The sequence below is a fragment of the Pelmatolapia mariae genome, linkage group LG1 (assembly GCF_036321145.2).
Source record: "Pelmatolapia mariae isolate MD_Pm_ZW linkage group LG1, Pm_UMD_F_2, whole genome shotgun sequence".
Classification (NCBI taxonomy): Eukaryota; Metazoa; Chordata; class Actinopteri; order Cichliformes; family Cichlidae; genus Pelmatolapia; species Pelmatolapia mariae.
The window spans coordinates 7927203-7955184 of NC_086227.1; the positions used below are offsets into that span (position 1 = coordinate 7927203).

At 42.5% G+C, this 27982-nt stretch overlaps 1 protein-coding gene across 3 annotated transcripts in view; it reads left to right on the forward strand.

The window, feature by feature from the left end:
• Nucleotides 1–27982, forward strand: part of nav2a (neuron navigator 2a) — a 99756-nt gene that overhangs the window by 67730 nt on the left and 4044 nt on the right. For 2 of the 3 annotated variants that reach the window (XM_063471029.1, XM_063471038.1), the window contains 24 exons: nucleotides 5762–5891; nucleotides 7634–7952; nucleotides 8143–8866; nucleotides 10179–10398; nucleotides 11923–12206; nucleotides 13249–13314; nucleotides 14024–14068; nucleotides 14636–14796; nucleotides 14927–15109; nucleotides 17427–17479; nucleotides 19392–19415; nucleotides 19803–19877; nucleotides 21451–21534; nucleotides 21648–21771; nucleotides 21960–22141; nucleotides 23605–23777; nucleotides 23880–24033; nucleotides 24260–24446; nucleotides 24620–24717; nucleotides 24817–24912; nucleotides 25101–25275; nucleotides 25802–26037; nucleotides 26433–26584; nucleotides 26870–26941. In XM_063471029.1, the coding sequence (XP_063327099.1) occupies nucleotides 5762–5891; nucleotides 7634–7952; nucleotides 8143–8866; nucleotides 10179–10398; nucleotides 11923–12206; nucleotides 13249–13314; nucleotides 14024–14068; nucleotides 14636–14796; nucleotides 14927–15109; nucleotides 17427–17479; nucleotides 19392–19415; nucleotides 19803–19877; nucleotides 21451–21534; nucleotides 21648–21771; nucleotides 21960–22141; nucleotides 23605–23777; nucleotides 23880–24033; nucleotides 24260–24446; nucleotides 24620–24717; nucleotides 24817–24912; nucleotides 25101–25275; nucleotides 25802–26037; nucleotides 26433–26584; nucleotides 26870–26941 (4017 nt within the window). Of the gene's footprint in view, nucleotides 1–3709; nucleotides 4127–5761; nucleotides 5892–7633; nucleotides 7953–8142; nucleotides 8867–10178; nucleotides 10399–11922; nucleotides 12207–13248; nucleotides 13315–14023; nucleotides 14069–14635; nucleotides 14797–14926; nucleotides 15110–17426; nucleotides 17480–19391; nucleotides 19416–19802; nucleotides 19878–21450; nucleotides 21535–21647; nucleotides 21772–21959; nucleotides 22142–23604; nucleotides 23778–23879; nucleotides 24034–24259; nucleotides 24447–24619; nucleotides 24718–24816; nucleotides 24913–25100; nucleotides 25276–25801; nucleotides 26038–26432; nucleotides 26585–26869; nucleotides 26942–27982 lie in introns of those variants that run through there. The other variant, XM_063471048.1, reaches the window with a different exon arrangement.

Here is a 27982-nt window from a genome sequence, read left to right on the forward strand (position 1 = left end):
GTTCGATGGAAGATGTGAGGTCAACTGTGTTTCCAAGTTAATGATACTCCCACACACATGCTGCAGCTGGCATAAGATGCTCTTCCGCCCACATGAAAAAAAAAAATCTCTATTTTAGTCAGTTCAGTTGCATGTTCTTTTTTTCCCTAAAAGTAAGACCTCTTCTTGACAGTTATTGTAGCTCACATCCTTAATTTTTAGTTTGTGTTAGGGGGTGAAATTGATAAATGTTGAGGGTCAATCGATGGGGAAGAGCAACATAATATGAGAAGAAAGAAACCCACAGAGACAGAGTCTTAAGAGAACTGATGTTTTTGTTGCTATGGATACTGCATCAGTAGAACACCAAACACCTACCTGCTGGGCACACTGACAAACACTAAAGAGGGCGGGGCTGCTACTCAGGTAAATTTAAGTGTTCTCTTTTTGTCAAACATTGCAGCTCTAACAGCCACAATCGTTCTTTCCCCATCCTTCCACCCACTTTTTTTTAAAGTACTAATGACCCATAGAGGGCAAAACAAAAAGTTTAATATGGGATAAAAGTTGCTGCCACAGGCAGCTGAACAAGCTACAAGTCCAGTCGTGGTTTTTTTTAAGGAAAACAAAGAAGCCAGAGATGGTCCCTTGTCTCTGGTCCAATATGGAATCTGACCCAGACCAGGAGGTGATAATAGATGGGGAATGCAGATCAAAGGAGCATTAACTAATCTACAGCGAGTGGTTTGTGGAATCACCAACACAGAGTAAGTTTGAACTCTCCATACCTTCCCTGAATCATATATTTCCCATGTTAGCTTGAATTCAGATGGGGAGTAAGGGAGTGGGGTTCGTGCAGGTTGCAGCTTTAAAGTATTAAGCTGATTATCCACGTTTCACCATGTGAGCTCAGGAAAAGCTCTGGGGACACGAGTGTGTTTCAGGTCTGCAGACCTGAAACAGACAGCATATTTTGTCCCATGATTCCCAAATGTTATCCTTCATTTATCCCAGTTGTATATTTATATAATAGATATACAGCTGATACATGTTAAACAGGAATGGTTTTGTTTTTTTTGTTTTTTTAACATCAGCAGTTGTATTTACTGCACAGTTTTGCACTGCATGACTAATCGTTAGCTTAGATGGAAACCCAACCAAGAGCATCTGTCGAAAAACTAGAAAAGTGGAAGAAAAACACAAATGGTTCAAGAGTAAGAGAGAAGCCTCTTGAAAATGTTTTATTTCCTTAAAGTGGGTTATCATCTGTCATCTGGGGACTCTTTTAAAGATTTCAAACCAGATGAGTATTAAAAAAAGGGGACAGCTTAGGAAAAATCTGTTTTTATGTTGTAGCCGTCTTTTCTCTTCTTTTATTTATTTATTTATCCCAGCGATCCCAGGAGCCTGTTTCCTTAACCAGTGGTCTACAGGCAGGAGTCACAGTTCTGTGCTTCATTCTAGCATTGAGGTGACAGTAGGTTAGTTTTGAGTGCGGTGTGTGTTTATGCAGTGTGCCTGCAGACATGAGGAATTCCAAGTTTGTCACAGTAGTCTTTTAAATTTAGGTTTTTTTTTTTGTCGCATGTGCAGATGCAGCATGGTGGAGTCATGTGCGTGAGTTCAGAGATGCGTGTCACGTGTGTGAAAAGTTTGTTGAGTTTTTACCGCGGATCCGGGTCAGTCTGTCGAATCTAAAGGAGTCTGTGTTTACACATCAAATAGAAAGAGAGAGAGGGGGAAGTCAAAGAGAAGCTAAGTGAAAGAGCGGCAGCCAGAGGGATCTACATGCTTTGATAAATTCTCAGAGTATAGATAGCAAATGTTTTCCCAGGACAGAAGACAATAGGACTAGACACCAAAGAGAGAGATGGAGAAAAAAATGGAGAGAGAGAGAGAGAGAGACATTCCTCAGTGTGTTGTCCAGTCCAGTCCTGTCTTGCAGGGACAGCTGTGTCATTTTCGTACCACAGGGCTCCTGGGCTCCAGCCCAGAATGTGCCGTTCTCCACCGCCTTCATCTTCACACTGTTCGCACTTAGTCCTCCTATCATTTGTTTTGTTTGTTTGTTTTAAGCTTTAAGTGTATTCAAATATATGGTCTTTTTTCAGACTTTCAACTTTTTCTTATACCATAATAATACTTTTTGAAGTACCTCAAACACAGGAAACACTTCCTCCTGGGCTTCAAGGCAATGAGCACCTGCAGGTGTAAATGCTGTTGTGAGGCAGCGTTGGCTTAGAGAAATTGATATCTTTCATGGTGTACCATTTAGTGATAGGAATAAATTGTTTTGCATGGTTATGATGGCACTGATTTGTGTGGAGGTGAAGTCTAGACACTCCTTCTGTCCCGATGCTTCCACAGGACTCACCTGTCAAGTTGTCCATGCTCTTATCTGCGTGCATCAAACCCTGAGGGCTGGAAGTCAGAGAGACCGTCAGTTAAAGCCACTCCCTCTTCCTCTCCCATCTGTCTGTCTGTATAGTGAGCAGAGCAGCAGTTTGGGGTTATGTGATACAGCTGCAACGTGAGGACCAGTAGTCACCCCTCAAACACAGGAAATCCCCTTACTTCTGCTTCGCAGCTCTGTTGTGGCCGCACGTCTGTGTGTACATTTCTGCGGCACAGATCCTGTGTGCATGTGCCAGAGTCGGACTGGACTTTTCAGGAAGGGGGGATACAGTACAGCAGACCAACCCACCACAGCCTCAAGGGACACACAAGAAAAGTTAAAACAAACACAACTTCTGCCCTTTTCTCAGGACACTTTTAGACACTTCTATTGGCTGACCCGAGCAGGAGCCCATTTTTTTCATTCATCCTCTTGCCTCCCCCTCTCTGCTTTTCTCTTTAAGGAATTTTGGAGGTTTGACTTCTGAACTCTGACCCCTTCGGGAAAGCAGCAAGTTTTCTAAAGGGACCTGGTTTGAGACGAGGGTTCTCGCTCTCTCTTGATTTAGGTCACTTTCTTTCTTCACTTCTGTCCTGTTTGACTGGTTTGCAGAGTGACACAGTGTAGCCGCATGTCATCCCGATGAATGACAAACTTGCACATACAGTTTGACTGCAAACTCCACTACATGTAAGAGTCACTTTTCCATTCATTTCCATAGCCTATCCCGCTTGCTTCTGTTATATTATGTTAGAGGAAGAAATCTAAAAATCCCGAAATTTTCTACATGACTTGATCCTGTAAAAGGTTAAGAGGAGAAAATATATAATTTTGTGATTTGGGTAAACTGGAAGAGTTAGGAGTACATCGCATCATCCCCTCAGTGTGATGATCTATTAAATGCCGACCTCATTGGCCTGTGTTTGGCACCGGTTCCCCCTGTCTCTGTCTCCTGTGATTGGCTGTAAAGGGCTCAGTGGTTGTTAACTGGCAGGTTGCTTTGCCAGCGGGAGGCTGTGGGCTGAGCCACGCCGCTTGGCCTGATCTCTAATTAGCACTGGCTTGTCAGCTGGTCAGGGTGGATCTGTCTGGGAAATTGCAGTCTTACAAACACACACACACACACACACACACACACACACACACACACACACACACACACACACACACACACACACACACACACACACACACACACAGGCATAAGCCATGGCTGGGAAAGACACAAAAAAGCAGCAGCGGGATGCGGATTGTCCTTTAGTTTTAGAGACTTTGTCTGTGATCATGCAGCTTTGACTTTTGTTGCCTCTTGATTCTCGTCAGGCTGAAGTGGCTTATTTAGGGCTTGGGGTGTGTTTCAGTGTGCACTCTTTAGTGGTGCGGCTGCAGCAGTGAAGTGGTTAAAAGTCCCGGGGGAAGCTCATGTTACCAGCAGTAGGGCAGGCCCTTCTCCCCCCCTCCTTACAGGTTTCTCTCTCTGTTAGTCCAGAGAGAGACGAAGAGTGCCCGAGGGGTGAAGCATCAGCGCAACGAGTGACAAAGGAGCTCAATCTAGGAACTTTGCCAGGGCAAGAGAGGGAGCGAGAGACATTGAGGAAGCTCAGAGTGAGAGAGCGACAGACAGAGAGGGAGTGGGACAGATATTTGGCTGCGTGAACTCTCTCAGCGGCATGGAGTCATGAAGCTCTCTGTCCAGCTCGGCATTTTCCCGCAGCGCTCTGCTTCCCACAGCAACCAAGGCACCCTGAGCAGGTAGATACCTATGTGTGTTCTTATCTTTGTGTGCGCACACAAACGCATAAAAGAAAGTAGAAAGTTTGTCCTTTAGCACTGACAGCTATGATTTGTTGAGAATCTGCAAAGGCCATTGCAGATTACATATGTTATCTTTATTTCCTTTTTGGGGTTTTTTTTCTTGCATTGATGTGTGTGGGAATTTCCCCTGTGGCTGTGTGGATGAGCTGAACCGGTTGCGGTCACTCTCAATCTCTCTGCACCTCACAGCTCGTTTGCTTTACGGATGCTTTCAACTCTGAAAGCCAATGCCTCCATCACTCTGCTTGTGCCGGTGATCCCAGAAGGAAGTTGTGTTTTCCCCTGTCTCTGTTTGTCAGGTTGTTAGCAAGGTTGCTCCAAAAGCAGCAGATGTATTTTGTTTAGAGTCTGCCAAGAAACAGCTGATTAGGTTTCGGTGGCAATCTGAGTCTGGGATTTTTGCCATAGGAAATGCTTTGTTTTTGTTTAGTTTTCTCTTTTTTTAAGGCCATAATTATATGTTTTCATGCAGACTTCCAAGTTAGCCACTGAGCAGTAATGTTGTATAAAAATCAAGACTGCAAGATAAATGAGGAATTGGAGCAGTTAGAAAATAAACGATGGGATATTTGAGTTTAGGTTTTTGGTGATCTTTCAAACACGTACCCTTAATGAAACAAAGCTCTTGTGTTGGTGCTTATGTTCAGACACTATTGTTGATTTGAGGAGTTTTGCTCATTTTGTTATGGGAAAGCTGCAGAAAAACACAAACTCCTCAAAGAAATCCAAATTCAACCTTTATTGTTTCAAATCACATACAGCACAGCCTTCATAGTTTACAAATTCTCTGGTTTTACTTCATTTTAGAAATAGAACATTTTAGGTAATAACAGATTTATCTGACAGACTAACTTATAAAGAGTATTTGGAGATGAAATGTACACTATACTGAGACAAGCATGTGTCCTCGATGAGTCTTAAAAATGCAAGTGACAACTTGACAAGAGTTGTGCGCGTGTGTGTTCTGATGCAGCCAACCCTGTACCGGCCATCACCATTTGCCTCCCCCTGGTCCTTTCAGAGTGATCTTTGCCAACTGGCTGGGTTTCCTGTCCCCCACAGATTCTAAGCAACACACACACACACACACACACACACACACACACACACACACACACACACACACACACACACACGCATATTTACAAATATCCTGTTCAGATGGGTCTGTTTGAACAGTTCAGACACACACAAGCACACCATGATGTCACCCCTCCATTGCGCCTTTGTTCGTGTGATAGACAACCCCATTCAGCCTGTTTGTGTGTGTGTACCCACACTGAATTCAGTTCAGTTTCAATGAATATAAATCACGAGGCAGCTCTGAACGTTTATTTCCGTTTAGCAGTGCTCAAAGTTCTGTGCGTCTGTGCCTGAAAAGAAATATGGAAATGGGGGAAAAGGGAACAGAATAATTACTTTTAGGTAGTGCAGTGTTGTATTCATAGGATAAGAAGCATCACAATTCAGTCTGGTGTCTCCAAGCTCTGCTGTCTTCCTTTTTGTCTTCACTCTGAAAGAAGCACTATTTAAAATGAGGGTTTCCTCCTGTACTGGTGTGTGTGTGTCTAGTTGGGACGACAGCAGCTCTGTGAGCAGTGGCATCAGCGACAACATCGACACAGATGACATCAACACCAGCTCCTCCATCTCTTCATACGCCAACACCCCCGCAGCACAGCGCAAGGGCCTCAGTACACAGGTGAGACTACACACTCAAGAATACTGCAGTCTTTTTAAGAGTGTTTAGAGCTTCTCGTCAAAGATGATCATTTTTGTTTTATCATTCGTTTTGATTTATTTCGCCAAAATAGAGCAGGCATTTTCTTTGTGCCCACATGAAAACTCAAGGGTACCAGTCAAGAAAAATGTTAGCTGTTATTATTTAGGACATGTTTTCTGATTATGGTTGTGTAAGAGGTCCACCGTCCGGGCACCTCACACCAACCAGTTTCATGACATTTTAATTTGACAGCTGAAAATATGGGGCGCTTGATAAAACCATAGTCTTTATTTGAAAATAGAAATAATAAATCTTTATTGTTGTTGCTGCACACATGTCTACAAGTCTTAACAAACCTGTAATCTATAGCCTAACCTTCTGTCTTGACGCTAGTTATAAATATGAAACCATCTGTATCTGAGGTTGGAAACATTCTGCTGTAGTTGCATGCCTGCTTTGAGTTTAACAACTTTCTGAAGCCTTTGTTTCCATCTGTGGCTCCATATCTTTGTTGCTTTGTGGATTCAAAATGACGGCAAGGCATTAATGTTTTTTTAATTTAGAAACTGTCTGATAGCCAGTGGACATACAGGCCTCTCTGTACACTCTATAAAAACATACTCAGTCTCCCACCTGAGTTGAAATGATCTGCCTTCAAAATGAACTTTGCTTTTTTCTTGTGTTCTTTAATCTTCAGGTGCAGTGGAGACGTGCCTGTCCGTTTAGTTTGGCATTTGCAGGGAGTGTATCTAACTCTCTGGGCCAAAATTAACATATTCTATCTTTTAAAATGTGAGCCAGATGAAAATTTGTGAAGGGCCTCATATGGCCTGGATTTTTTTTTTAAATTTAGATTGATTTGAATGAGCGTACGTCTGCTCTACTTCAATTTTTTTTTCTAACTGTGTCTGTCCCAGCATTCCTCGGCACATCTCTGAACTCTCAAAGCTAAAGCTGGTGTTGACACTAGCTTTAAACCATTAAATAGTGATTTTGAGCCACTAAAGGTTCAGGAAGTTGAGAGGTGAAATGAGAATATTAACAGCTGACTCACATGTTTATGTCACACACACACATTGTGTTGTGGCTGACGCGTGTCTGTTATTGCTTCAGAGGCAGAGGTGGAGAAGAAAAACAAAGGTGTGCACAAAGAGGTCTTTCTCTTAGTGCAGCAGCCAGATTCATTAAGTGTGTGTCATCTGTCCTCGTGGAATCCTATATTGGCTGGATTTTTTAAGGTCTGTGAGCAGAGCTGCGTTTTTGTACTGTTGTCTGGAAAGCTGCAGAATCTACTTAAAAGCTGCTGTCATCTTTCCTGTAGCTGAAATCTACTAATTTACAAATTAAGGCTGAGCTGTAACAGCAAATTGAAAATGGTAAAACCTAAACAGTCAGCATGATTTCAATGATCACCTATCAGAGTTTTAAAAGGCTTACATCTTGCTTCAGAAAATTTTGAAATGAAGTACCTTCCTTAAAAACATGAACTGCTTGACAAAGCAAAGGTAGAAAAGCGTATAAGCTGTATTTCAGCTGTTAGTGCTTGAGATGCTCGAGTCTACTCAAGCCCCGATGTTCTCAGACAGCTGCACAGGTGGTGATGACGGCGTAAATGCTGGTAGCTTTAACCAGTATGATGGCTTTGGTCATAAAAGGGGGCTTTTTAGAGCCACATTCTCTACAACTGCAGTAAATCTGACTATCTTTGTATGTCTTCCCAGCCTGTAACGGATGCAGAGAAGCACTCAGCCTCAACACCGGCACACCAGACTTGGTCTGGAGACGAGGTCAAGAGGTCAGACGGACGTTCAGACAGCGGGGTTAGGATGGAAGCAGGTTCCAGGTGGAGTCGTCGGAACCCCTCCGACATTTCTGATGAGTCAGACAAGGGTGGCTCAGGAAGAAAGACTCCCTCCGTGTCCCACACTGGCTCCTGGAGGAGAGGCATGAGCACTCAGGTGGGGGTGACGTCACCCCGGACTAAAAGCACCAGTAGCACAGGCTCCACTGGTTCAGTGAGCCACAAGACCCACAGTTCAGGTAACATGATCATCCAGCACTGATAATAAAAAAAAATGATCATTAAAGTCAAGTGTGACGAATAAACTTTTAGACATAAGGACAAATTGTCACATTTTATAGATACAGGTGTCACTGTATTGAGAAAAATGAGATGTCAAGTCAGAGTTTGAAAGCCTGTGTTTCTGATGTCTCATTCTGTGTCCTGCAGGTAAGACAGATGATGTTAAGGTGTCAGAAAAAGGACGTCTCTCTCCTCGTTCCAACGGCCTTCATCGCTCACCCTCGGATGCTGGGCGCAGCAGTGGTGATGAGGCCAAAAAACAGACGATCCCCACCAGCCGCACACCGACAACACACACACTCACAAACACCGTCTCAGAGCCCCACACACAGACGCACGCACTGACCTCACGCACCCCAACCAGCACCTTTGGCTTCAAGAAGCAAGGCCATGGGATGGTAACAATGGTTACCGCCAGTGGTGCCACCATCACCAGCGGCTCGGCTACACTGGGGAAGATGCCTAAATCTGGGGCGCGCTCACTGTCCGGAGGGTTGAAGGCTGGCGGGCAGGATGGAGGCACAGTGTTAGGACACCATGATGACGGTTTCCTCCCGATGAGCGCCCGCTCCACCCTGCAGTACCGTAGCCTGCCGAGACCCAGCCGCTCCGGAACAGCCACCCGCAATGGGAACCGCTCCTCCACCAGCAGCATTGAAGCCGCTGTGCTTTCCGTCACCTCTCACGGGAAAAACTCAATCAGCATAGCCAAGGCCAACGGCTCAGCAAGCCTGCTGGCCAATCAGACAGATCGGGAAAAAGGTGTCTCTGAGATTGACAACCTCAGGAGTGGGGTCGCGATGCAGAGCGGAGGAGCAGCAACTGTTCCTCTGACAGGAAGACAGCAGGTTTCTTCACCTACATTACGCAGGTGAACACACACACAAACACACACACTTAGAAACCATCGTTTTGTATGCTGAGTAATCCTGCAGACACACTGACAGCTAAGTGATGAGCCACCCTCTGTGGGGGCCCTCTTGTATGGGCTTGACTTCACCCGCATGCAGTACACACACACACACTTACACTGAAGACCATTTTAAAGGCAGTAATCATGCACTCACAGTAAATGATAAGTAGTGGTGAGTAAGGAACACATGTGTAGACTTGTTACAGTCTTTGAGAGGTTAAATCAGGCCATTGTGAATCAGACCTTGAGCTCGGCTGATCAGCTGCCAAGCCTCAGCCTTGGTGGTGTGGGGTGTAGGGTGTGGCACAGGGTAATGGAAGCTGAGTCTTACCTCAGCTCTCTGCCCTCATTAATGTGAGGGAGTGATAACTCTTCAAAGAGACTGTGCTGCTATTATCGCCTACCACGGCTCCAGTCACCGCTGCCTGCCATTTAAATCTAACCAGAGATTAGCGTAGAAAGAGGAGAGAGTTGTGTGTGTTCTGGCCTTGTCTCAGATTCGAACACTGACTCTATACTGGCTACGGTTTTGCTACTGTCCTCTTTGTTACAGAGTTGAAATGAATACAGTTGAATTGTTGGCAAAAAAAAAGCACTTTTAAATCACTTTGCTGCTCCATTTAACACTTTAATCCTGCCACAGCTCCAAACTAGGCTGTCCAGGTAATCTAATTTTAGTTTTCTATTTCAGCTTTCAGTGATTATAAAACTAAGGTATTGATGAAAGACAAAAAAACAACAACAAAAAAAGTTGTTCTGTCATATTTTAGACGTTTTATCTTCTATTATAAATATGGTGCTCTGAAGTACAACACAGCTTTTTGTCCTTACCTGTAAGATCAAACTGACTTCTTTTCTAGCTTTGGCAGCTTTAGTTCAGTGTATTGATTTATTCGTATGTTTATTAAGGTTTTTATTTTTAAATTCAGCGAATGCCCGATGCTTCCAGAGTAAATTTCAGAGTAATAACATGAAATGATCAACACAAACGTAATAGAATGATGGTACTCTCTAAACATTTTACTCCTTTTCTATTTTCTATTAATATTAATATGCTACTTTTTTTAATTGGTTCTGCTAGAAGTTTCCTCCTGTTAAAAGGGAGTTTTTCCTTCCCACTCTCACCAAGTACTTGCTCATAGGGGCTTGTATAATTGTTAGTTTTTTTCTGTATTATTGTAGGCTCTCTATCTCACAATATACAAGATTGCACACTTCCTGCTCTACTACAAGCACTTTAGCTTTTCTGTCTCTTCCGCATTTACCACAGATTATTTGGTGGAAAGCCCAGTAAACAGGCGCCAGTGACCACAGCTGAAAGCATGAAGAACTCTACTGTTATCTCCAACCCCCATGCTACCATGAACCACGTGGCTACAGTGCTGGAGTCTCCCGATGGAGGACTAAGTTGCTTGGACAACGAAACCAGCAGTCACCTGTTTGGAGGCCGGGCACTTGGATCGGGGACAGGCACACTGGGCAGTGAGCAGGTGAGCAGGATGTAAATAATGGAGAGACTGGATTAGAATATCAGTCAAATAAAAAATATTACATCTATCAAGAAGGTTCTTAAGGTTCTTTATCCTCTACAGAAAGAATTTCATTTATACACTATAGGTGCTATCAGTCCAAAGGTTAACTTTTAAAATTGCTGAACTAGACTGGATATTAGTTGATTTTAGTAGATGTCGAGTCATTAGCTGTACTTTTACATGTAGCTGTACAGTTCTCCAACTGCTCACCACCTGTTAGTTACCATAAAAATAGCCAAAGTATCTACTTGGTTTGTTTTGTGGTTTAAAGGCAACTATACAAAAATAAGAAACATGTTTGCAGCATGACAAGAAGGTATTAATTAATGAATTCATGGAGTACAAAGGATGAATTTAAAGAGTTCCCAACTTTATTTATTAGGCCTTTTGAGAAGTACCATCTGGTTTTAAAGGCAGTTCCAAAATCAGAAGACGTGCCTATTCCTCTGTGCTTGGTCAGGGATTACATGAACTAAAGTTAAATGGGTTGCCATGAAATTTGGCACAGACTTCCATCTGGTCTTTAGAGTTAATGCTACAGTGACTGCACGTGTTAGCTTTGCGATTTCTGGTCGAAAGCCAAACAAGAAGGTCAGGTTTGGCTTTTAGATTCAAAATGGTTATGCGCCTCTGAGCTCAGCAATGATCCAGATGTGTGTTAAGCACGTGAGATATGTTTGTAGAACTACTACAAGGCTTTGGCAGGGACACGGAGATGATTTTTGTTCTCACCTTACTAATGCCACAAATGTGGTAATTTCCTCGAACTGCTGTTAGGTGTGTTCAGTTGAAGTAGAACCTGGCAGCATGTGTACTTGTTGGACTGACTGTAGGCTACGTATTGCAGCACAGCACAAATGTGTGAGCATGCTGGATCATGAACTTTCCATCATGTTCACACATGATTCATTAGGCTTAACCAGATTAGTTATGAATCATGAAGTGTCACACTTTGTCATTTTTTACAAAGTAGCAGTCGTGTCTTTTTAAACAGTGGGCACGAAGATATCCAAATAGTCAGTTATCCTAATGAATATACATCCTCTGAGAAAACTAGAACATCTTGTATACTTGTGAGGGTGCATGTTTAAAAATATATCTGTTTGCTTTTATAATAGGGTTAGCATTGTCCTCGGCCAAAACAAGCCACTCAGTAAAAACACGGCTAACACAGTCGATCTTTTGGCAGTTAAAGAGCCAGATGCTAGTTTGTAGGGATAAAATATAGACCTAGAAGAAGGTCAATATCAATATATTTTTCCCTCATCAGCTCAGGGTTAACTAAGGTTAACCCATTAGGCCAGAAACATGTCTCCCAATATGATAATCTTACTCTGTGACTGCGAGATGTGTAAATCAGCAAGTGTTTAATTGGACTGTGTCAGTGCTCTATCTTATTGCTGCACATCACAAAATAATCACTTAAAAAGATAGGCTGATTTTTTTTTTTTTATGTCAGTCTAATTTTTGATCATCCTCCAGGCCTCCAGCCCTGGCTCTGTGTACTCCTCCACCGGACCCTCCAACAGCCTGACGTGGGGAACCACCCTGAGCAGCTCCTCTGTGCAGAGCAGGGAGAGCACCCTGGGTGGACACGGTGGAACTGGAAGCGTGGGTTTCCCTTCTGTCAGCAGCATGCACACGAGCAGCGAGTCCATCGACATGAGCCTAGGCAGCGCCGGAGGTGGCGGCCACGGGACCCACAGGGAGGACACGCTGTCCGCTCTGGGTCGCACCGGCAGTGTCAAGACCGGCATGTCTGAAAGGTTAGAACACACATTTCCTAAGAATGATCAAACATTGAGCTCTTTAATATTTTACATTCATCAGTTTGATTTTTGCAGAAGATTTCACATTAATGACAGTTAACCTGAGGAGAAAAAAAGTCGGATTGTGTAGAAGTCCTCTTAACTGTTACCTCTGTAAGCACTTTACTAATGTTTATGGTGTTAACTAGTTTTGAGTTGTAATGTTCTTTTGGTACATTATGTTAAAAAAGACAGTAAAGCAGGTTAGTTATCTCATAACCTTGCAGTGTGCCTCAGTTTCTCAGTCAGATCAGTGCCTCATTATAACATTGTGTTTCTAAAAGCTAAGATGGCAACAGCTAAAAAGAGTTGAGTTAGTTAAAAGGACAAATAAGACAGTAATTGTAGTAAAATAATACAATCCAGCTGAATCCAGCTATTAATGAATGACCACTGTAGCTGCAAACAGCAGTTGAAGGGTAATAAGAAATGCATGCCTCATGTAAAATGGTTATGGCCTAATGAAGCAAATAAAAAGCTCCTTACATATGAAAGCGTAGGTTAAGTAAAAAATGGTTTGTATAATGCTTAATTCTAGTGAGCACTTGAAGTCTTCTTTTATTCTAAGATCTATTGTGTCCAACATTCTGTTGACTTGACATCAGCTACCTTTTAAAGAACTCAGAATCAAAATGATGTATAAAGCATCCACCATGGTGAGGTGTCACTTCTTGTTTGTCATTCTGTCTGCACTCGAGCAGAAACATAATCCCGTGGCGCCCTCAGCTGATTATACAGTAATTGTGGTCATTGTAGCAGATTCCATCCTGACAGGTTGACTTTGTAATGTGACAGGAACGACATAGAGGAAACTTAATAGCATCTGAAGTCCAAGCTTTAAGGAGGTGACATCACTCTCGCTGAGTTTTCTTATTAGCTTCGCTGGTGAAGAGTCATGGACTTGATCTGTTCTTAAACATTTCTTCATTTGCGTTATTTTCTAAAAACTTTCTTTCTCTGTGTCTGTTGTGCGTTTTTTTTCCTTCCTGTCTTCCATCAGTCCCCTCTCCTCCCCCTCTGCTAGCCCTATATTCAGCCGAAACACCCTACCTCGGAGGCAGGACAGGTAAAATGTGCCTGTATGCAAATGCTAGGCTTCTGGTGAAACAGCTGTGGATTTAGCTACTAAACCACCACCTGCTGTCACACAGAGAGCACCACCAATAACCTCAGAGAGTCCCTCTGTGCGGTAGTTAGTTAGTATTTTGTGGTTTTAGTTTGAAATGTGTCGCTCTGTGTGGTGGTTTGTGTGGATATTGTTTTTATGACCTTTTTTTTTTTAGCTACTGTGTGAATGGTTGTGTGTCAGAGTGCATTTGTGAGGGTGTCTGTGTGGATGTTGGCAGCTTCAGTGTTTTTGTTTGGCGGACAGCTTCTAGTCTGTTATGACTGTTCACTTATCGCCACCTTGTGGTTGAGTACAGAGATGCCAGCATGAGCTTAGGTTGTGTTTGAGTTTTCACTGCAAAAATATCAATCTCAGATTATTATTTTTATTTATCTTTCTGAGTCTTTAAACTCTTTTTCACAGAAAAACTGAAAAATGAAATTTAAATGGATTCAAATGAAAGTTTTTAGATTTTTCTGTGGTAAAAAAATGATCATATTGTGTCCAAAAAAAAAAAAAAAAAAAGATGACTCAACATGTAAAGATGGATGTTTTTTGCAGTCTAGAAATAATATAATTTGGTAGTTGTTGAGAGATGCAGCCACACATGTTTCCTTGCCTCCTTGCTTCCTTTGTTTTCCTCTTCTGAAGTGTTTCTCTCCCACAGCGGGCCACACTGTGGTAGAAACACTCTGCCTAAGAAGGGACTCAGGTACTGAATTCACTCCCCCGCTGGTCACGTTGCACTTTTGCATACTGGTTCACTAAATTGTCCTCCGCCTTTCTTTTTGTTGTTCTGCGTCCACATTCAGTCTTTGAGGCTTGTTGTCACGCTTTCAAGAATGCTTTTCTTTTTAATTTAGCACTTGGCACATTTGTTGTTGTGTTGTGCTTCTGTGCAGAGGCATGTCGCGTTGTCCCCCGTACAGATCTGTCACTGTGCTTCGATGCAGCACACTTGATTGTGGGCCTCAAATTTTCTTTGGCTTCTGTTCTGCTTTTTTTTTCCTGCTAGTTTATGTTTCTCACAGCTGGAAGTCGGTCAGTGTTGGCACATTGTTGTCTTAAATTGTTTCAGCATCTGATTCATCTGTTGCTAAATTCAAGCCATTAATCAGTTTGCTTCAGCAAAAAAAAAGAAAAGAAATCATCTCACTGATTGTGAAATATCTGGGAAAAAAAATCCAAATCGAGATCAACTCATCCGTAAAAACAGAGACCTGTTCTGCTCTGTGTCCTCACTTCTGGTTTGACCTTTTTTGTCTTTGATGTCCTGTAGGTATGGTCCCACACCACAGCTGCGAGGCCACGAGGAGGCCCGTGATTGGCTGCGCTCCCACTCCACCAGTGGCCTACAGGACTCGGCCAGCAATTCTCCGTTCTCTCCCGGCTCCAGCCTCACCTCCCCCTCTGGAACACGCTTCAACTTTGGACAACTCGGTATGTCTCCACATCTGACAATGTTTTCTTAGAGTCCTTTGTCACAATTTTATAACATTTTGTAAACATATGAGTAACAAAGAAATGTAATGCTTGCCAACTTTTACATCGCCGTATATCATTTTCACAGCATCAAGCCCGACCTCATCAGCTCAGATTAACCTTGGTGGTCTGCGCAACAACAGCCTGACCAATCAGGATGCCCCTATCGACCCTTGCTGTGACAACCGTCTGAGAAACTCCTGCATGTCGCTTGACGAGAAGACCCGCACCATGAGCAGATCGGGATCCTTCAGGGATGGCTTCGAAGAAGGTAGGAGGAGACGGGAGAAAGCTGGATGTGGTGGTTTGGTGAATATTCGGTGGCTCCGTGTGAGTCCTGGCCACGTTTTCCTCAGATGTTTGGTGAAATCTGTAATTAGGTGTAATCCTTTTCTAAGAACTGCATGCCCCCCCGTCCCTCTGTGACTGTGAAGCCTCAGCTTCCTTATTTCACGTCCTCATGCCAAAAGAATTATTATTCCATTTGTTTAGAGAACATTAGGGCAGATTACAACCCCTCCTCAAAGAAAAGCCCTTTATCCCCCTTAGAAATCCATAATCAGCTTTAGTTTGGCTTTGTTTTTTTCATAAGCTTGTTTATTGGGAAAAGTACCCACCAGTTCTTTTCCCACCAGCGGGCAGACTCCCCACTCAGGAGAGGTTTCTCTGCTGGAGCCATCCCAATCCTCTGAGCCACAGAAACAGCACTTTGATTTAGAGGGGGGGAAAAAAGAAGAAGGGAGAGTGAAGGAAGCGCAGTATTTTGTTCTCTCAATGGGGAAAAACCCAGCATTCAGTGATGTTAAAACAGTAGTTTGCTGTGAACTTGGATTTCAGTAAACCATAATAAACACATAACCTATTATAATGCAGCTGAAAGACATGCTAGGAGGTAAAGTGAAATATTTTATAGTTTAAAAAAAAGTGCAGAAATTTCTACTCCTCTCAAATTTGTCACAGTCATCCTGGTTGGTTTTAGGTTATAGGATGCTGACGTAAAACTTGAAAGCACAGATGAACATCACAGGCGGGTTTCACACCCAAAAGTGTAAAGGAATACAAAGGCATGTGTGTCCTCCACAGTGAAGGCGGTGTGTAAATATAGAGGACAAAGCCATGAGCAAAGACATCAAATCTGCTAACACATTTTGTGAAACAGCTGATTGTATGTGTTCTTCAGGAAATGTAAATCTAAATTCCACATTGAAACCTTTTTTTCTTATTTTTTTTAAATATCAAACTCTGATAAACATCCTTTGTCAGCCATACCAGACATGTTCATGATTTCACCTTTTGCCATCCGTTTTCTTCCTCCAGAACACGGTTACATTTCTAAGCAAACACGTGTTTGAGGCTTTCTTTTGCAAAGAGACTAAGGTCACCGTCAGTTAGTCGTGTCCTCTCTCGTGTACACAGTTTCAAAGCTGCCTTAATTTTGAAAGTCACGCACACCTGATTGTTCTTTTTTTAAGAGTTTGGTGGAATGTACACGCACAGTTACATCGCTGCAAACTTATTATTAAGACACCGCCATTCCTGATAGCATATCTGCCTCAGTTCTTTCCAGCTCCACGAGTCTGTCCTCTCTTTTACTAGTGGAGATAATGACAGAGTTCACAGTGAGGTGTGAGGGATATGTGGTGACATTCAAGATTACTCAGACATAACTTTCTCCATCTCACACACTCTTGCTTTGTGTTTGTGTGTTGGTTCGCAGTGTGCAGGCCTGTGAGGATATGAGTGTGTGTGTGTGTACATGTGCATATTACCCAAGTGTAGAGTTACCCGACTGTTCTTTGAGTGACAGGACAAAAGTCACATTATACTCAAAACACTTTGTCGGACCTGTCCTTTTTTAAGAGCGACACCATTATACAGTTTCACTCCATCCCCTCCACCCAAAAGCCTCCCCATTTTATCATTGTATGTTCTGATCCTCTTCCTGCATCTGCAGGCTAAAAGAGACTTACTGGGAATTTGCACTCATAAAACCTTCAGCGCTACCGGCGTCCTGTATCAAACAACTTCTGTGAATAATAATGGATATTAGTAGTTAGAAAAAGATGTAAACTAATAATGATGATCTAAAACTAAAGTGCAGTTCTCCTTTTCATGTGGCTTCCAGCACATGATTCTGTCTAGACCAAATCAAGATAAAAGTGAGTCCTCTGTGAGCTCACATCTCATACTTACAAGGCTATTTATGAACTAATAAATCAGCTGGGATCGGCACAACCTCTTGGTGCGGTTGATGACATCACACTGCTGATCCTTTCTGATCTGCTCACAGCCAGGAAACAGTGCTGGCGTTGTTTCCCTGCCTCTGATGTGTTATTACCAGTTGAGTCATTAGTTGCGCCACAGTCTGACTGCTGCATGTAGGAGTTCTTTATCTCAGCAGTCATTATGTCATTTATGAGGAGGTGGGCAGGAGCTGGGAAGACTGGGAGGAACCGTGCTGGGTGGGCAGTGTTGGAAAAGAGTGGGTGGTTAGTGAGGGGAGTGTGGGAGGTCTGCTGATAATGAAGGTAGTGCTTGTGTCTACAGATGTAATTTCTAATCACTGCTTTCACATTTTGTCTTTTCAGTTCACGGATCATCTCTGTCTCTGGTCTCCAGCACTTCTTCCATTTACTCCACGGTGAGTTCAGAAACTGCCAAGTTAAACAGAGTTAATCAGGGCTGAATATGACTGAGGTTCTGAATAAAAACTACATTTTTAAAGTGATGCAAAAGAGAAGCGGTGCATTTTTTCTGGATACATTATTTTTGGGTAAATAAAGAATAAGAAAAACATTTCAATATAACTGCTACTGAAAAAGCGTGCACTTTTGTGATGGTATCTAAAAGGCAAAATCTCATTTAAGGCAGTCTTTGCAAAGCAGCAGGTATTGTGGTATTGCAGCAGCACCACAATTCACATGGAAACTGGAGAAACCAGTTTGTTCTTTTGTCAGTGCAGTTATGATATACTGACTACATGAATTGGTGAATTTACCCCCTAATCCACGCAGATATGTAACTCAAAGATCCTGTGAGAAATCGGCTGTTTGAAGTCACACAGGACAGCCCACGAGTATGCACTGTAGCCAGTCACAGGTTTGTGCTTCACAGTGTGGCTCCTCCTCCCTGTGTGAGTTTCCTCACCTGGGCAGGTGTAGCAGAGAAACTCTCAGACACTGGCTGGTTCTTTTTGAGATAAAGAGTCGCAGGTTCAAAATCACAGAGGGGAAGAGACTGGAAGCAAAATGATGGCAACTTTATCCTTGACAGGCGCTGTCGCATCGTGGCAACTAACGGTAGGGACGAGACGGAGCAGGGCCGTAGGGTGCAGAAAGTCTTTGTTGTTTTTCTTGTGGTCTGAGTGTTGAATACAGCCGTTAAATATCTGATTATGTGGAACTCTTTTTTTTTTTCTGAGTGTAGATTGCGAGGTAATGGTGCTTGATTGATTTCAGAGATTCAGATTCATGTGCAGTTTAGTTTAAAGGTCTCCAGGTTAGAAATCACACTGATATGAAATTTCTTTTATCCTATTTATTGCTTGTCCTTAATAAAAGCACGCAAACATTTTGCCTAACTAAATGATATTCACATTTGAAGAGCTTATGTGTCACCACAGAGAAAATACATGATGTGTTTTGTCTGCGTTTCCAAGACAGACTGCTGTTTGCGTATCTAGGATAAGCCTTTCGTGTGTGTGTGTGTTAGTGTTTGCGTGCAATTGACAGCTCCGTTTGCGTATGTGGACAGATGCCACGTGCCACAACACAGATGTGCTCACACACCTCTGTGCACAGATTAGATGATAAAAGCTGTTGCGTGCTGCTGCTCCGATCAGCAGCTGGAAAGTGGACAGATGGAAAAATCGTGGCTTATCAGCTCTTCTGCTCAAGTTCAGGAGCTATGCTGAAAGACTGTTGATCACACTGCAAAGTTCTATAAATGTAATTTCGTATTTAAAAGCTTCATATTAAATCTTATATCTAATCTTCATCAGAAGATGCAAGATTCATGGAAAACTGAGGCATTTGCTACGTTGCTGTCATTGGTTGGAAATGGCGTAAGAAGGCTTCATAGTTGTATTAAGTTTTAGCCTCGGGGAGGCCAGTTTTGATCCAACAATACACTGACCTCTTGCTAAGAAATATCTTTCCGTTGCAGCGTGTTTACACATAAATGTGGGTGTTGCGTGTTTCGCTGTTTTGGTGAACAGCAGCAGGGTGTGTTGTGTTCGTGCGAGCGTTTGTTTTGCATGCTCTCACTCTGTACATATTTGACTACCTGTCTTTTCTTACTATTGTTCCATTTGCAGCCTGTCAAGACAATGAATCTCTCAGTGAAATGCCTTTAGGAGGATTTCTCTACTTTCCAGACATATTACGCCAGACAATATCTTCCACAGTTTATAAAGCTCATCTCCATGGAGCTAACGAATCAGACGAGAGTGTGCTCCAACCTCCACTCTGCTCTGCTTTTTAATTAAAGTCTGTCTCAATTCAGTCAGTGGTGCCCTCTAATGGTTTTCTTATCTTCTGGTGTTTGTTTTACAGAATGAGGAAAAGTCTCAGTCGGAGGTAAGGATCAGCCCGCCCACAGCACTTCTCTCCTCTTTAATTTTCCGCACGCAGCCACTCGACTTGTTGGAACACGGGGATGTTTTTACAGTTGGATCCAGATACACGTGTAGCTGTATTGTGACTGACCCTGTAACAAGCTCTTGTTCCTGTGAACACCTGCGTGTGCTCTTTTATGCTTTTTGCCATTTCATCGCTGAACCTGAACTTCAATCACAGCTTCAGAGCTTCAATCTGGGAGCCTGACTCTTTTGATGCTGGATGCATTTATGTGCTTAGCGTTACATACATGCTCCATGAAGGCATGCATGTATTTAAATCTATGTGTGTATGCTTTTGTTTTGGCGCCTTTTGATGTCATGCCGTTTTTTTCTTTTAAATCCTCAGATTCGCAAGCTTCGGCGGGAGTTGGATGCCTCCCAGGAAAAAGTTTCAGCCTTGACAACACAACTGAGTGCAAATGTAAGGCCTCAAGCACTTAAGAACATGCAAACCCAAACTGTTGAAGAACATCTGTCAAAACTATCAAAGGGGATAAAAATACCCTTTTATTATATATAGTATATAGTTTTTATTTTCCAAAGATTAAGCTAAATAAGCCATTATATGTCAAATAATTTCATATATGCTCATTTCTAACTGCTAATTAGAGAAGTATTAACAAACGTATTGAGCTCTTTAGAATGCCAGCGTTTTCTCAAATTCTTGAACATTTCCCAAATACAGGCAGAAACACTTATTCAGACTGAGGGGATAGCTCTTACAGGTATCATTTTACAACTGGCAGCACGATCAGAACATCTCTTCAAGCATCTCTAGACACGATCATTTCTGCCAACCCTGCTCCTGTATTGCACAAGTCCTGCCACGCTCAGCTGGTAATCTTCAGCCTGAGTGGGCGCTTGCTAGTAGTTTCACTGTGGATTAGAGATATGGAAGCAAGGCAGAGGTGTTACATTACAGCAGTGTCAAGTCCCAGCACAATGCCGAGGGTTTGTCCCAGATGTGGAGTAAAGATTTGTTGTCGATGACGCCTGGATACACAAAGTGCGGACGAGTGTTGAAAGATAAGCACAGACTGAGCAGACAGGAGCTGGTATTGGGGAGGTGGGCTTTGTTGAAATGTAATTATATGCGTGATGAATTATCTGAACACACCTTAAAGCCCTGGAGGCTGACAACATTTTTCTGCTCTAAAAAGTCACGACTTGAATCACATGTCAGTCAGCACTGTGCTCAACTCTCACACACATTTCTACAGGCGTCCGCGGAACATTTATATTCACAGCCCAGAACATAATAGTGAAGGATGAGCAAGTTCACCCATGTCTAACTGTTTAAATCACCATAATGATCCATGTCACTCATAAGGAAAAGTTCAAGTCTTTTGTTGTAAATTCGTCTCCAGTTTTAATCCTTGGCACTCACATTATTTTTCTTTGACATGTCATGTCTGTGTCTGTGTATTTCTCTTGAACTGTGAATACATACCCAAGTTACCTCTTTCTCAGAAGGTCGTGTAAAAAAACAAAACAAAAAAAACCCACCTAGAGTTAAACTAGGTCTGACCAATCGTTGACTGTCTGTGGCCTTGAATGAGCCAAGGATCCAAGGATTGTTTTTGGAACAGTTTTGTCATAGTTGTACTCGTAATGTGCCCTCTCCAGAAGATAATAATTTTTCCCAGGACATTATTGTGTAGTATATTATTTGGGTTTGGTTATGTTTTCATTTTGGTGTGAAGATAGATTGACTAACATGTTTGGGCTTTAGGCTCAAGGTTAACATGTCTCACTTTTTTCCTTTCATCTAGTTGTTCAGAAAAAGTAGGCTGTTCATTTTCTTATTGTCTCTGTTTTTTAAATCAAGATTGTTTCATACACTTACAGAATATTATAAAACAGACTTGGGATACAATTCTTTATACACGAACCATTCACTTAGCTCTCTGAAGTTAGCTAAAATTTGTGTATTTGTATATTTGCCATGTTATGTAAGGAGTTGTTAAGATGTAATTTGATTGTTTCTCGTGAAGGCTCACCTGGTGGCAGCGTTTGAACAGTCTCTGGGTAACATGACCATAAGGCTGAAGAGTCTCACCTTGACGGCCGAGCAGAAGGTGAAAAGAAAAAACAAAAGAAATGTTTGGCTTCTGATGTTTGAAAGAAAACTACTGTGCACAAAGTCTCTGTAGATGATTGTTAGGTTGATCATCATATTTCTTCTGTACAGGACTCCGAGCTGAATGAGTTGAGGAAGACCATCGAGCTTCTGAAAAAGCAGAACGCTGTTGCTCAGGCTGCCATCAATGGAGTCATTAACACACCTGAACTTACACCTAAAGGGGATCGCACAGGTACAGAAAATAACAGTAACGCCTCAGTACAGCAATTTGAATTTGTGCCAATAATATCAGGATTATTAATTGGGAATCATGCAAAGGCACTCTAGTATAGAGGCTCTGTATAGACATGTCTGGGAGAAAGGTCATTATGGGACACATTGTAATGACATACATCTTTTCCCCATCCTCTGTCTCCCCAGCTGGCAGTAATGGCAGTCCACAGCAGCAGCAGCAACAACAGAACCAGCAGCCAGATCTGCGCATCAAGAGACAGCACTCCTCCGACAGCGTCAGCAGTGTTGCCAGCGCGACCAGCCACTCGAGTGTGGGCTCCAACATGGATGCTGACGCTAAAAACAAAAAGAAGAACAAAAAGAACTGGGTAAGAAGCTAGCAGTTTAAATAGATTATGTACAAGGAGGTGATTGCACTGTGTGACTTAACCAACAAGCAGCCATTTTTTTTCTTTTTTTTGTCTTGTGTATGCATTTTCATATTTGTGTGGGTGACACATCTTTGTGTTTCTCTTCTTTAGCGTTCTTTGACTGGGGAGAAGGTGATTACAAACAGTATTTTCATAGGCTCAGTGTTGTTGAAAAGCAAGTAATGATGGATTTGACTGGTTATTTTAGAGATCAGAAAACATCAGCGATTTACCTTGATATTTAGCTAAATGTAGTAGTTGTCTTTTGACCTGCAAATTATGTAGTCATTGCTTTCTGGATAGAGTGTTGTCCCACTGTTGAGTCATTAGTGTTTTTTTATTAGTGATCATACAACAAATATGACACTTAAAAAAATTTTGTTGTTGTTGTTGAAAGACTTTTTTGTGCACCGGAGGACAAGTCAGAGATGATGAAGTACGAAACTTTTCTTCCTCCCTCTCTTCCTCCTGGTTGACTGAAACAATGTGTTTGGCCACCTGTGCTTGTCAATCCAGATGTTGTCAAATGTCAGGAAGAGCAATGTAGCACTTTTAGACATCAGATCCTCTAGAGTTTCCTGCCTTAGGTCACAGTGATAATAAAATACCACTGCTTGGATAGATGAGACCCCACAGGAGCCTCCTCCATGCAGGTGCTGCTCATACAGTGAGTGATGTGTTAAGTGCATGGGGGCAGCGTGTGTTGGAGAGTATATAATGGATCATGAAAGCCCCCTTCATGGTGGCTGTGATGTAGAATTAGCTTGCAGCTGCCTGGAAGTCAAATAAAATCTCTAGTCCTGTAGGCATCTCTAGTTTAATCTGTTTGTCCCACCATAACACATTATCACCCCCAAACCCATATGAACATGTGCTGTTTTGTCTCTCTGTCTTCCTGTGCTTCGCTTCATGTGGCAGGTGTATGAGGTAAGAATGGTACGCTATGTGAAATGAAAGGAAAGAAGCCTAACCCCTGCACTTTTTATAGGTTACTAACATCGGCCCTCTTCTTCCTTTCCTGCACTTTGCTGTCACTGTAGTGCCTTTCTGCTCCTTTCTAACACTACTTCTCCCTGAAAGCTGCTCTCATGACGCTTGAGCTGGCTCTTTAAGGAAAAATTCACCTGAAAATGTCAGAAGAACCATAATGCTTGTGGTTCTTGTAGGAGATTGCCAAAACACCTTAAAGAAATTACTAACATGAAGAAGAAGAAAACAAATATGTTTACATAAGAGTGTAAACATAACACATTGCACTGTGTTTGGAGCTGTAGCTCTGAGTCCGTCATAAGACAGTTTTCCCCTATTTCTTCTCCCTGTGACTCACTTGCTGTTTTCCCACTACTTCCCCTCTCAACAGCTTTTCTAATAACCTCACCTGTTCATCGCCTCGCTTTCTTTCTTCTATTTGTTTCCTGCAGTTGCGAAGTTCCTTCAAACAAGCATTCAGCAAGAAGAAATCTCCAAAGTCGGCCTCCTCTCACTCTGACATCGAGGAGATGACGGACTCTTCATTGCCATCCTCCCCCAAGCTGCCTCACAATGGCACCTCGGCCACAGGCCACATGCTCAGGAACACGCACTCCAACACACTGTGTGTACAAGCTCAACATCTGCATGTGACAAAAAACAACCAAACTGCTCAAATTGCACTATGTTAATGCTTCAAACTGCATTGCCTTGTGTGCACATACAGATTGTCGGAGTGTTTGGACAGCGAGGCCGAGACGGTGATGCAGCTGCGCAGTGAGCTCAGAGAGAAGGAGATGAAACTAACTGACATCCGCCTGGAGGCTCTTAGCTCTGCACATCAGCTGGATCAACTCCGCGAGGCCATGAACCGCATGCAGGTCTGCAAATTTCAGACTGAGCTTACTGAGTATGCTTCACATTGAGATGGATGTAAACATTGAATCTCTGATTGCATATAATTGTTGCAGTACTCATGTGACTGAAGCGTTATTGATCTCTGGTGTTAAGTTTAAAACATTTTTAATGCTAACAGTTTAATTGACATGAAGGAAGGATGAATACATACATGTACATAAAAGATTATTTTCGGATGTTTGTCTGCAGGTGGAGATCGAGAAGCTCAAGGCGGAGAATGACCGTCTGAAGCTGGAGAACCAGGGCAGCAGGACGGGCTCCCAGGCCTCCATCTCATCTTCTCCTCCCCCTCATACACACGGCCACACCCCAGGGCCTGGACCAGGGCTCTCCCAACATGGCCTCAACCTCACGACCAGTGAGTCCACCAGCCTGGGTAAGACAGGACCTGCACAGTTCAGGATAGATTTACATTAAATACCGACCAGGGTTTATCCAAGACGAAAGTTGGTTCATGTGATACATCACTCCAGTGTATTTAACAATGAAATGTTTTAATGTGTAACACTGACAATGGAGAAATCACATGTAACGTTGTCTTCCGGTCAGACATGTTGCTGGATGACACGGGCGGAGAAGGAGGGAGGAAGGAGGGGCGGCACGTGAGGATTGTCGTTAGCTTGGATGAAGACAGCAAGTGGGGAGAGGTGAGACTGATGTAACAAATGCTTTTCTGGTTGTTTTTAGGTTTTAATTTTATCTGTAGGCTTTTGGTATATTCAACTTTTTAAATTTTTCCATCACAGGAGGCTCGACCTCGACATTTTCTTATTGGTTGCATCGGCGTTAGTGGCAAAACTAAGTGGGATGTCCTGGATGGAGTAGTCCGACGCCTTTTCAAGGTAAAGACAGGAAAATGGTTAAGAATCAGATAGAGACAAAACATGGTTGGCTGTATTTGACACATTTATACTTCCTATATTATATAAACATCGTTTCCTTCCATTCACTTTCATGTTTTTGGACAAAACATTCTCATTCAGAAACATTTCAGTCCTTAGAAAGCTGCTAAATGCTTTATTTCTGACAGGAGTACATCACCCATGTGGATCCAGTGAGCCAGCTAGGCTTGAGCTCAGACAGCGTGCAGGGATACAACATTGGAGAAATCCATCGGCCCAGCAGCCCCAGTGCCGCCAACACGCCTGAGCTACTGCCGTGCGGCTACCTTGTGGGAGACAACACTATCAACATCCAGCTCAAAGGTACCAACCTCTCAGCATGCTCATTGGTCCCAATGAGTTGGCAGCCTTCAGTTTCCATGAGCTCGATGGAAATGTGGCTGATCGCCAGCATGTTAAATTCATCATGGGAACTTCACAAAGTTATATATTTATATTTATATATATATATATTATAGAGAGTAGTTTTTAAGAAAAAGGTTTCCCACAGTAATAAATCAAAACAAAACACCTTGTGCTAAAACTTAAAATATGTCTTGGGTTCAATAAATGAATAAAACATTTTAATTCACTGTAAAAAACAAAAAAACAAAAACAAACAATGAATAAAGCTGTCAAAAGAAAGGATTTTTAATTGTGATACATTGAATTATCTGAATTTAAACAAACTATTGATTGATAAAAAATCTAATTAATGCACTTTGGTTATGAAAGGTAGAGGATTTTAGCTAACTGAACTAAAGAAAATAACATTAAGATATTTGACAAACTCAGTCATCTTCTGCAAACTGCTAACCTCCCATGACATGAATATATGTGTCGTGTACAGGTGCAGGCAGTGAAAACGTGGACTCGCTGGTGTTCGACACGCTCATCCCCAAGCCGATGCTGCAGCGCTACGTCTCCCTGCTGAAGGAGCACAGGCGCGTCATCCTGTCAGGCCCCAGCGGTACAGGAAAGACCTACCTGGCCAATCAGCTATCGCGTCACCTGCTGCTGCTGGAGGGCCGACCGCTAACTCCAAATGCTGTTGTCACTTTCAACGTGGATCACAAGTCCAGCAAAGTAAACATGCACACAGATTCTCTACATGCTGGTTGTTAAACCCAGTCTGCAAAATGTAACAAGCAGAGGAATTCCTCTTTAGTGGGTCGTAGGAGGTAACAGCTGAATTTATCACCTCTAAGAGCTCCGATATTTAATTTTTCTAGGGTTAAGTAAGTGTTGGGTTGACTCTTGAATATATTGAATTTAATTCTTAATGTTTAGTTTGCAAAACTGTAAACAACAGCTACAAATATAAAAATGTAATATTAGGGCAACAATTATTTCAATATGTCAGAGCAGTTTGTACCCCAAAAAAACATGGTTGTTTTCTAAAGCTTCTGGTCAGACGGGTTTTTGAGAAACAACTTGTTCCCTGGCTTAAGAAATGTAAAACATAATCTATGTGTTTGTAGGAGCTGCGTCAGTACTTATCAGGTTTGGCCGAGCAGTGCAGCAGTGTCTCAGGGGCAGAGAGCCCTCTAGTGGTCATCTTGGACAACCTCCACCATGTCAGCTCCCTGGGAGAAATCTTCAATGGTCTGTTCAACTGCAACTACCAGCACAGGTCAGTTCACTACACATTCCATCTGCACAGTCCTCCTAAAGCTTGAATGGATTTGTATACATGCTTAGTGTTATTACTCAATAAAGACTAGAAGTATCACATTTATTTGAAAATGTGTACAGTTGTTCTGTAGAGCAGGTTAGCTTCACTTTACCTCAAATGAAGTGAGCTGAAAGAAAACCCCTGTTAGAACAGCTCAGGGAGTTATGTCAGATTAAACCAGAGTAAATCCCTCTCAACGTGTTCAGTAACTTCATGAAATGATGTACTTTTCTTGCCTTTCAGCCCTTACATTATCGGCACCATGAGCCAAGCCACTTCATCTGCCCCCAACCTGCAGCTTCACCACAACTTCAGGTAAACTGGGGATTTATGCCATAGCTACGTAAACCCTACAGCTTAACCTGACATGCACCTCCCTAGAAATGTGACTACAGGTTGGCTCCATGCAACCCACAGCTACAGTGACAGGCCTGTTCAGCACAGTTGATTCTTCTTCTGTATTTCTGGCTACTTTTCACCCCGGTTTTTGAATTTATCAGTGAGAGAGTAACAATCATCCCCTCAGTATAAAGAATAAATGTCATAGCATCAATATAAGAACTTGGAAATGTCAGCAAATACCTGGAGGAAGCCTGCTGAAACTGCCAGAATGGACCTGAAGGAATGTAAAAAGAATTGGAACAGCTAGACGGACAAATATGTGTGCACCCGAAAACAAAATGAGCACAACAAAGAGCAAAGACCCGGGGGGGGAGAAACCCCAGCATTTTATTTGTTTCTATCGGCTGGCACTGCTTATAAAACACAGAGACCCAACCACACAGTAATTAAAACATAATGCACCAGCACAAGCATAAATACCAACAACTTATATAACGGTACAGGAAAGACCTACCTGGCCAATCAGCTATCGCGTCACCTGCTGCTGCCGGAGGGCCGACCGCTAACTCCAAATGCTGTCGTCACTTTCAATGTGGATCACAAGTCCAGCAAAGTAAACATGCACACAGATTCTCTACATGCTGGTTGTTAAACCCAGTCTGCAAAATGTAACAAGCACAAAAAGCTACATTGCAGAGGAATTCCTCTTTAGTGGGTCGTAGGAGGTAACAGCTGAATTTATCACCTCTAAGAGCTCCGATATTTAATTTTTCTAGGGTTAAGTAAGTGTTGGGTTGACGCTTGAATATATTGAATTTAATTCTTTATGTTTTGTAGTTTGCAAAACTGTAAACAACCTCTACAACTTTAAAAATGTAATATTAGGGCAACAATTATTTATATATGTCAGAGCAGTTTGCACCCCCCCCCCAAAAATGGTTGTTTTCTAAAGCTTCTGGTCAGACGGGTTTTTGAGAAAACCCTGGTTCCCTGGCTTGAGAAATAGATTATGTT